Source organism: Crocuta crocuta, unplaced genomic scaffold (assembly GCF_008692635.1).
Source record: "Crocuta crocuta isolate KB4526 unplaced genomic scaffold, BGI_CrCroc_1.0 scaffold50, whole genome shotgun sequence".
NCBI lineage: Eukaryota > Metazoa > Chordata > Mammalia > Carnivora > Hyaenidae > Crocuta > Crocuta crocuta.
Genome location: NW_027527428.1, coordinates 8,123,491 through 8,134,217, shown reverse-complemented (window position 1 = coordinate 8,134,217; position 10,727 = coordinate 8,123,491). Strand labels below are relative to the sequence as shown.

At 52.6% G+C, this 10,727-nt stretch overlaps 1 protein-coding gene across 1 annotated transcript in view; it reads right to left on the bottom strand.

The window, feature by feature from the left end:
* Positions 1–965: 965 nt before the first annotated feature.
* FN3K (fructosamine 3 kinase) overlaps positions 966–10,727 on the bottom strand; it is a 12,045-nt gene continuing 2,283 nt past the window's right edge. Inside the window, exons 3-7 of the mRNA XM_077756638.1 lie at positions 8,931–9,082; positions 6,913–7,004; positions 6,221–6,303; positions 2,250–2,372; positions 966–1,410 (exon numbers count right to left, since the gene is read on the bottom strand). Coding sequence (XP_077612764.1) covers positions 1,072–1,410; positions 2,250–2,372; positions 6,221–6,303; positions 6,913–7,004; positions 8,931–9,082 — 789 coding nt within the window. The 3' untranslated portion in view covers positions 966–1,071. The remainder of the gene's footprint in view (positions 1,411–2,249; positions 2,373–6,220; positions 6,304–6,912; positions 7,005–8,930; positions 9,083–10,727) is intronic.

Here is a 10,727-nt window from a genome sequence, read left to right as displayed (position 1 = left end):
GGGATCTGAGCTCGGTGGGGGAAGCCTGAATCCGTGGTGGGAGGGGCGCAGTGGCCTGCGCCAGGCGTCGGTGTCTCGACCGGCCGGGTCGCGCCGGAGGAGATCCAGGCCCCATCCCCCACGTGGGACCAGCCCCCTCCTCTCGTCGCACTGTCCCGTCCCACAAACCTGGGTTCTGGGATAAAGGCGGTTTCTGGTTTGAAATACCACTTGTACGGAAGGACGCCTCTGGGCGTCTTTCTACAAAGTCTTAACTTTGAGGCCCGCTAGACAGTCTCAGAAAAGAGAAATTTGGGCGCCCCTATCACCGGGAAATTGGTAATTTTGCAAGGAGTAATAAAGGCCTGGTCTCCTCTCCAGCCACGCACTGTGCATGGCCAGTGCCCTGCAGCCCCTGCCCTGACATGGCTTGCCCTGGACCCTCCCTTCAAGGATGACAGTCACGACACCCCCAACCAACTGGCCACCCCAGCCGCCTGACCACAGTGGACACCCACTGCCCAAGGCTCTCCCCCTACCCTCACCCCCTTTTTATCCAGCAGAAAACCCTCCAGCTGAAAAATGCAGTGCAGAAGCAGGGCTGGGCAGTGGCTGCCGTCCAAATGCAGGGTCCCCACAATATTGAGGGCCTTTCTTTCCATCTGTCCCACCTCAGTAGCGGGGGCACTCAGAGCCCCACTCAGCCGCAGAGGTGCTGCTGAAGAGGTGAGACCATCTCCTGGTCTCTAACTCTGCCTGAGCCAGAAACAGGAGCCCTGAGTCCACAGAGAGATGTGACCCCAACTTCCACCTAAGCAAATCCCAGATCTGTGTGTTTCTATACCATCATGAAAATATCCAAGTTCCCCCCAGATCATGACTCATAATGAGGCTGTTGGAAATCTGTCAGGTGCTCTGGGCCCTCTGTAAACTAGCCCAACTGCATGGAGGATGGAGACACAGGTGAACTGAAACACACACAGCCATTCCACCCTGAAACCCACCCAGACTTTATTAGTACCTGAAGCCATCTCTGGTGTTGCTACCCAGAGTTATTCACTAAGCAGGGAGGCAGGGGACGCAGGCTCGCTGCTACTTGAGAAGCTTCCTCATAGTGCCCAGGGACGGGCTCCTGTACTGCAACCCAAAGTGGTTCCAGTGATTTAGGTAGTTAAAGAGCTGATAGAGCAGCAGCCGCTTGTCAAACCCTGGAGCCTTGGGGATCTTCCGGTGATAGGCAGTGAAGAAGGATCTAGGAAACCCCCCGAACATCAAAGCAATTGCCAGTTCAAACTCAGAATGTCCATAGAAGGAAGCTGGGTCATAAACGATAGGCCCTGAGTCGTCCTCAGCCACGTTTCCTGACCAGAGATCCCCATGAAGAAGGGCAGGGACGATCTCTAGACCACAAAACAGATCCGGGATCTTCACCTAAGAAAATAATTATTGCACACAGTTATCCTGGGACTATAAGCCTCTTCACCCAATACTTGGAAATAAGGCAGAGACGACCTCGTGTTTGTTCAGGGTCCAACCACAGCCCAGTCTACCAAGCCCAGAGATGAGGATCGTCTGAGTCCAGGAGAATGCAACATCATTGTACTATTGACTAATTTAGGTCCGGAAACTCCACAGCACTAATGACTCCCATACAACAGAAACCTCCATGGACGTGGTCCTGTAGAATATGAACCATATAACCTGAGAGGAAGTTTTTTTACCGGGAGTAACTTAGCAAACTTTCTTCACTGTTCTTTAATTTCACAACACACCTATGTCTGCACCTGTTCTATATACTACTGGTTATTTCCTTAATGAGTTAAATTTCACCCTCGAATGACACACAAATTCTGTTTTGAGCATTTTGAGAGTTATATTTTCAAACTAGTTACTCTGGGGCATCTGCTGCCCATATCTCTAAGAAGTGAGACATTCGTGCTTTGGAAAAGAAGGAAGAACAGGGTAAGAGTGGATAAGAAAGCAATAGTAAAGGCCACCATTTATGAGCCAGGCACCTATGTTTCACGTGAGCAAAGTTTGAGGTTAAGTACTTGGTGACCCAGCCAGTGAAAGTTGTACTCAGGGGCCAAGTATGCCCTCAGGTACCTTCCCCTTCCCAGTTTCCCCATCAGACCGATCGTCAGGCACTTGTGTCCACGCTTGACCAGCTCTGCTCCATGGCTCCGTTCTACCAGAGGGCTCCACACCAATGCAGTGGGCTCATAAGAGAACAGCCCCGTCCCTGTCCCAGAGAGGACCTCGGCACCCACCTGTAGCTGTGACCACAGTTCTCGCGCCTCTCGGTCAGCATAGTCCTTTTCAATGAGGTCCAGCTGTGCTTGGAGACGGTGCCGGACAAAGAAGGTCGACCAGTCATCCTGCCACTCATTCACCTGGGCAACAAGGGTCAAGGCTGAGGCCGCTGCAGCCAAGACGGCCCAAACCCCAGCACAACCACTGACAGACACAACAAATGTTCCAGGTAGCCAACAGAGGAGATATGATGGAGTCATTAAAAATAGTCCAAAAGAGGGCATATGAACAGGGAAAAGGGAAACAGAACAGATGGGACAAATAAAAAACAAAAAGTAAAATGACAGATTTACCCCCAGACACATCAATAAGTACATTAAATGCAAAGGGTCTAACTACCTACTTACATGACAGAGACAGGTTGGAAAAATAAAGCAAGACTGGATTCCAAGCTGTGTGCAAGAAATGCACTTTATATATAAAAACAGAAATAGGTTAGAGGTGCCTGGATGGCTCAGTCAGGTAAGCATCCAGCTTTGGCTCAGGTTATCATCTTGCAGTGCAAGAGTTCGAACCCCACGTCGGGCTCTGTGCTCAGAGCCTGGAGCCTGCTTCGGATTCTGTGTCTCCCCTTTCTGCCCCTCCCCTGCTCATGCTCGGTCTCTCTGTCTCTCAATAATAAATAAACATTAAAAAAATTTTTAAACATAAATAGGTTAAAAGGATAGAAAACATATGTCATGCTAACACCAGTCAAAAGAAAGCTGAAATGGCTGGGGCGCCTGGGTGGCTCAGTTGGTTGAGCGTCCAACTTCGGCTCAGGTCATGATCTCGCGGTTCGTGGGTTCGAGCCCTGCGTCGGGCTCTGTGCTCAGAGCCTGGAGCCTGCTTCGGATTCTGTGTCTCCCCTTTCTGCCCCTCCCCTGCTCATGCTGTCTCTCTCTCAGAAATTTAAAAAAAAAAAAAAAAAAACCATTAAAAAAATCAGTTCATGCTGGTTTTAAAATAACTTTAAAAAAAGGAAAGCTGAAATGGCTATGTTAGTATCAAACAGCATAGGTTTCAGAGGAGAGAATATCATAAATATAAAGAAGATCATTTCACAATGGAAAGCAAGTTAATTAATGAAGAGGACATCATAACCCTAAATCTCTGTACCCCTAATATATGGCAAACAGGCCCATGAATAGATGTTCCACGTCATTAACCATCAGGGGAAACAGAACATGAGGGACACACCACTGCACACTCACCGGGAGGCTAGAACTTTAAATAACGGAACCAGCCAGACTGGCGAGGGTGTGGAGGGGCTGGGACCCTCACCCACTGCCGGCGGGACTGTTAAATGGCACAGTCACTTGGGAAAGTATTTTTGCAGTTTCTTAAAAAGCTAATTATGAACCTACCATATGACCTGGCCATTTCCCTGCTAGGCAATTACCCAAGATAAATAAATGGAAGTGTGTGTCTACACAAACTCTTATACACAAAGATTCACAGCAGCTCTATTTGTGGAAGCAAAACCTGGAAACTACTCAGATGCCTGTCAGCAGGCAGATGGGTAAACAGCCTGGTTCATCTTGGGGAGGAACGGACTCTGAACACTTGCAACACCGTAGATGAATACCATGAAATGATTAAACTGAGTGAAAGAAGCCAGAAAAAAGCACGTACTGTATGATTCCATTTATACTAAGTTCCATGAGATACAGGCTTATATACAGTGACAGAAAGCAGATCCGTGGCGCGCAGGTCGGGACAGGGCGGGAGGACGTTTGGGTGATACGCGCCCCAGCTGTAGGGGCTGGTTCACAGGTACCTACGTCTCCCAAAACTCACCACACTGTACAATTTAAATGTGCGGTTTGGGGCGCCTGGGGACTGGCTCAGGTCATGATCCCACAGTTCATGAGTTCAAGCCCCGTGCTGGCTCTGTGCTGACAGCTCGGATTCTGTGTCTCCCTCTCTGCTCGCTCGCTCTCGCTCTCTCTCTCTCAAAAATAAATATTTTTTAAAAATTTTGTTTTTAATGTGCGGTTTATTTCATGTCTATTATACCTTAGTAGAGTTTGGGTACATTGTTTTTTTTGTTTTGTTTTGTTTTAGGATACAGAGCATTACTTTGGGAAACCCTCAGGGGAGAGACTGTTCCGACAACGTGCGTGCGTGCGTGCGTGCGTGGCCGAGACCCGCAGACGCGCCTCCCCGGTCAGTGCTGTCAGCCTGGACACACGGTGCCGGGGGCTGTGCTCGCCCAGCCCTGGACTCAGCCCCTTAGTGCTGGGTGCGCCTCAGGCACAGGCGGGGCGCCCTCTCCCCACACAGCCTGAGGCGCACAGGGTGGCAGTCCCTCCCTCCCCATCTGCCTGCACAGGCCCCCAGTGTCCATGACTCTGTCTACCTTCTGGAAGACCAGGTCATAAAAGACACAGACTATGTGCTGGGAGACGGCCAGCAGTGCTGACTAGCCCAATGCCTCCCCCCGGACAGAGGGGCGGTAATCCCCTCACCCACCATAAGACAGGACTTTCCCCTGAGCTACCGAAGGCAGGGCCACCTGAGCACCCTGCCACTGACCCGGCCTTCGCCTTGACAGAGGGGCGAGGTAGTGAGGTGGCTCAGGCCCACACTCTGAAGCCAGATTCAAATCCTGGCCCTCCACGCACTAGCTGCATGGACTCAGGGCATCGCTTGGCTTCTCTGCACCGAAAGGTGGTCCCAAGAAGGCTTAGCGCACTAGGTGTCTGAGAAGCCCGCTGTCGGGGCTCAAGGTTGCCCCACCCCTGGCTGCAACCCCCCAGAGGGGGTTATCCGTCCCAAAGAGCAGGACCCTCCTGGAATTTCTAAGCTGGTCCAAGGTGTTCCATCCAGGACCATCTGTCGCAGGACAGGGAGGTGGACTAAGTGTCCCCCCACGTCCCCTGCCCCTCCCTGGCCCGTTGCAGCTGAGCTAAATAGGTTCACTGATCCTGGAGTCTAAAGGGGCACACAGGGGCCGCCTGTGTCCCTAATGGGCCAGCCCCATTCTCATCAACTTCACAGGCTGGGGCGCTGCGTGTGAGTTCAGTCCTTGGTTCCTGAAAAGTCACTGGGTAACGTCAACTGAGTCTTTGGAGAGCCCACAGCTCTTAAACTCAGCGTCTGAAGCAGGACACCAGGCCACATGCAGCCACACCTGCCTGGGACCAGTACAACTGTGCTGGCCACCAGCTCCGGGCCGATGTGTAAGCCCAGGGGAGCGGGCTTCACCAGAGACCTAGGGAGTCCTAACGAGCCTGTAGACCACTGTGCGTGTGGAGTTCTAGGGCCCCCAGATGTGAGGGCTGCCCCGCGGCTGGAATCCCCACATCTGGCTCAGGCTTCCTAAGGGTCTTACCCCACATGACGTCCACACGGGAGAGACAAACGGCTATCTACCGGATGACTCCGTTACATGAAATGTGCAGAATGGGCAAATCCATTGAGACAGAAGGCGGTGAGTGGTTACCAGGGGCCGAGGGCAGGGAGGGTGGGGAGCGACTGCTAATTAGCATGTGATTTCTTTTGGGGGTGATGAAAATGTTCTGTAATTAGACAGTGGTGATGGCTGCACAGCATTGCGAAGATACTAACAACCACTAAATTGTACATTTTGAAATAATGGAGTTTATGTCACGAGAATTACAGAGACCTGAGGTATATGACAGGACTTAATCCCTGACCTCACCTGCTGCCTCACCACCACCCACTTCAGTCCCCACACTCATCACACGACCCCCTGCAGAAAGGCCTTTGCACTGCTGTTCCCTCTGCTTGGATGCTCTTCCACTCACCCCACAGCTCAGCTCCGGGCTCTGCCCTCCTCTCCCAGCACCCCCATCTCACAGTGTGCGTTCAAAAATCAGACAATCTTCCCAGCACCCTGTCACCTACAAGGGACGAGGCGACCGGCACCGGGGCGCTGGGAGTCATCATCAGCTAAGCAGGGACATCTTCCCCAGGCACTCACCTGATGGATGAAGCCACAGAATGTCACCGTGTGGAAGCCGAACTTGCTCACATACTGGGGCTCAGCACGCTCAGTCCTCTGGCCTGTCAGCGGAAAGAGTTCCCGTCTTTCCCTTAGTGCCAGGCCTCAGCAGAGCCCCCTGAGCAGAGGGACAGGCCTGGGCTGCACTGCTCAAACACGGGCCGTCTGAGGATGCAACAGGTCAGCGCACGGAGCACCAGGGCCCGCCCACCTCAGGCACCCTGGACAACAGGGCTAGCGACTGGGGCTGTGAGCCACCCACCCACTTAACAATCTCATCTTCAAACTGCAGCATTAAGGAAGACGGTATGCAATTCCACCTACTATTAAGACATCATAGGGGCGCCTGGGTGGCTCAGTCGGTTAAGCGTCTGACTTCGGCTCAGGTCGTGATCTCACAGTTCGTGGGTTCAAGCCCTGCATCGAGCTCTGTGCTGACAGCTCAGAGCCTGGTGCCTGGTGCCTGTTTCGGATTCTGTGTCTCCCTCTCCCTCTGCCCCTCTCTCTCTCCCCCGCTTGTGCGCGCTCTCTCTCTCTCTCTCTCTCTCTCCCCCCCAAAAAACAAATTTAAAAAAAAATTAAAAATTAAAAAAAAAAAAAGACATCACCATGGGCACCACCCAGGGTAGGTACACCTGCGTCAGGGGCACACAAAAACCACCGGCACGTACACACTGTGTTCTCCTCCTCCTTCAACTTATCCCTGAGCTTCTGGTTGTAAAGGTGCAAATCCGCCAACTGGTCTCCAAGTTTTGATGCCTGACTGAGGAAAGAGGAAATGCGGCCGATTAAAACAAGAAATAACCACAACTAGTTAGAAGGCTCCACTCTGAGAAATGTTTTAAATACTTTAAAAACTACTTTCCATTCTTTAAAAAGTGAAAAATGGGGGTGCCTGGGTGGCTTAGTCGGTTAAGCGTCCGACTTTCGCTCAGGTCATGATCTCGCGGTTCGTGGGTTCGAGCCCCGCGTCGGGCTCTGTGCTGACTGCCAGCTCGGAGCCTGGAGCCTGTTTCAGAGTCTGTGTCTCCCTCTCTCTCTGACCCTCCCCTGTTCACGCTGTCTCTCTCTATCCTAGAAATAAAATAAAAATATTAAAAATAAATAAATAAATAAATAGATAGATAAAATAAAAAGTGAAAAATGAACTGCAGGCCATGACCTTTTCTGAAAAACAAAATAGCATAAAATCACAAGCGGGGGTGGGTGGGAGGCCATCAACAGAAGCCTTAGGAGTGCTGGCAATGGAGGAGGTTTAAAAAGGTTTAAAAAGTTGTTAAGGAAAGACTAGCTCAGAAGGTTTGTAAAACAAATGTAAATCACATATAAAAAACAGACTTGGGGCGCCTGGGGGCTCAGTCAGATAAGCGTCCAACTTCAGCTCAGGTAATGATCTCACGGTTTGTGGGTTCGAGCCCCGTGTCGGGCTCTGTGCTGACAGCTCAGAGCCTGGAGCCTGTTTCTGATTCTAGGTCTCCCTTTCTCTCTGACCCTCCCCTGCTCATGCTCTCTCTCTGTCTCAGAAATAAATAAAACATCAAAAATTAAAAAAAAAAAAAAAAACAGGGGCGCCTGGGTGGCTTAGTCAGTTAAGCGTCCAACTTTCGCTTAGGTCACGATCTCGGGGTTCGTGGGTTCGAGCCCCGCGTCGGGCTCTGTGCTGACTGCCAGCTCAGAGCCTGGAGCCTGTTTCAGTCTGTGACTCCCTCACTCTCTGACCCTCCCCTGCTCACGCTGTCTCTCTCTCTCTCTCCTAGAAATAAATAAAACATTAAAAAAAAAACAGATTTGAGGGGCACCTGGGTGTCTCAGTCCGTTAAGCGTCCAACTCTTGATTTTTTGGCTCAGGTCATGATCTCGCAGTTCATGGGATCGAGCCCCACATGACAGCATGGAGTCTGCTTAGGATTCTCTCTCTCCCTCTTTCTCTGGCCTCCCCCGCTCAAGTGCTAGCTTTCTCTCTCTCAAAATAAGTAAATAAACTTTAAAAAAAAAAAAAAATGCTATTCATGCACCACAATGCTAGCACGGGCCATCTTTGCTGATGGAACTACAGATAGTTTTATGCCTTCTTTATGTGAGTTATTTTCCACCTTTTTAAAACAAAATACACATAACTTATTTTCAACATTTATTTACTTTTGAGAGACAGAGCGTGAGCAGGGGAGGGGCAGAGAGAGACAAGGAATCTGAAGGAGGTTCCAGGCTCTGAGCTGTCAGCAGGGAGCCCAACACAGCACTCAAACCCATGAACTGTGAGATCATGACCTGAGCCTAATCATGACCTGAGCCTAGATTGGACACTTAACTGAGCCACCCAGGTGCCCCAAAATACACTTAACTTTAATAACTAGAAAAAAATTTTCAGGACTTCAGATAATTACTAGATCAACCTCACTGGGTTTGAGCTAACACGAGCACATTCTAAAGCAGAAGGTCAGGGATGGTTCCAACACGAGAATCTGATGCTGATTCACTGGAGCCGAACCACACGGAAAGCAAGGACTCCTTGGGTTAAGAATCCGGGGGCAGGGGGTGGATTGCTGNCTCCGTCCCTCTCTTTCCCTCTCTCCCTCTGTCTCCCTCTCTCTCCCTTTCCCTCTGTCTCCCTCTCCCCTCTCCATCTCACGAATTCTCTCTCTCTCTCTCTGTCTCACACACACACACGCACACGCACACGCACACTCACCTGCTCAAGCTCCTCATCTTCAGATGCTCCATCACAAAGGCAGCCCCACCTCCGGGCAGGTCAATCACCTTGATCGGCCGGGGGACCCGCACCAGGCCTGTGGTCTGCAGGGCCTGCAGGCTGGCCATCTCTCCCTCGAACATCCGCCGGGCCTGCATCCAGAACACTGCCCTGAGCTCCGAAGGGGCCCCTGCAGCCCTGGACAGGGGCCACCACGTAGGGTCACAAGTACCCAGAACCTTCAGTTACTGAAAACTAGTTGGAGAGCAACACATCAGCCCCTCAGAGAATGGGGTGCAACATGGCCCCCTTCAGATAGGAAGGGGCTGCAAGGGTGAGGCTGTGCCTGAGGCTTGAGGTGGGCAGAATGCTGGTGCCCCCGCCCCGAGTGCCTGCTTAGGTGCAGGGGAGGTTTGGAGGTGCTGGGGGTGTTGGAAGTGCCACAGGGGGCCAGGGCATGCTGTGTGGGAACAGTGGGAGTGTCAGAGGGGCCTGGGGCTACAGTGGGAGTGTCAGAGGGGCCTGGGGTACAGTGGGAGTGTCGGGGTGTCTGGGGGTACACTGGGGTGCTGCAGGATGCTGCCAGGTGCCACAGAGGTTGTAAGGTTCCTTGGGGGGCTTTGGGGTGCTGCAGAAGATCTGGGTGGTGCCGTGAGATGCAATGGGGTGCCAGGGGGTGCCTGTTGGGTGCTTTGGAGTGTGGGTCAGTGGAGCGTCTGGATCTGGGCAGGGGTGCCCTTCCGGTTTCCTGCCCACCTCCCTCCCTCAAGTGGTCACAGCAGAGGAGGCGCGAGGCCCATAGGACGGCCTGACCGAGGGGCTGGAACACACATTTTGGGCAAGAAGTCAGGGCAGTGAAGTCAGCTGGGCCTGGCTCGGGTCCAGGGCCTTTCCCCAGAGATAAGCAGCCCGCGGGGCCTGAGGGGCGGGAAGGAGGCTCACGCCCCACCCAGGAAGAAGACAGGCCACCCCAAGAGCGCAGAACAGCCTCCATGGGGACCCACAACCCGTCCTACTTCTGAAGCATTTCCCACAAATACCCCTATTTTAAACGAGGTGAACTCTCCCCAGTTACACGACAGCTTGGCTAAAGGTGTGCTTGTGAGCACCTCTGGCTGTAGAATTATTCCTCATGAGGTCAAAGCATCTACGTCCACACAGGAGAAGAACCCCATCCTTTAATTCAAAGTACCCGAAAGAATATGAGGCAAGGCATCCTCCAAACTGCCAGCCCAGCCCTGGAATTTTGAAGCAGGGGTGGGTAGCACCTCTCAGGGGGCATCCAGCGGTCCCCCAAATATACGGGGGTCGCACTCTGCCTGTGTCCTGAGGGCCTCACCTGTCAGCTGCTCACCTCCTGTGTGCCAGCACCGGCGGCTTCCAGGGCAATTGGAGGAGCTTTCAGCTAGGAGGGTTCCAGACCCCACGTGAACCCTAAACCCAAAACTGCCTGCCAGTCCGCGGGGCTTATTTTGAGAGGGTTTGGTTCTGGAAGGAAAGTCCCTAACGATCCCATGTGCTAACAGAGCAGGGATGCTGGACCAATCCGTACCCTCCCCCGTCCCAGGTGCGCCCTGCTGCAGGGGGGCTGGGAGCCCCCACCCCCCACACCGTTGCCCCTCAGAGGGGCCTGGCCCACAGGGCACTGGGGCCGCCCGCGGGGCACTGGGGCCAACTTTCTCCATTTGTAGAGCGTCACTATTTTCCACATACGTCTGTTGAAGAGCAGCACTTTAACAGGCACTCGCCAGGCCCAAACTCGAGCACGGCCTCTGGGCAGGGGCGGGGGCCTCCCGC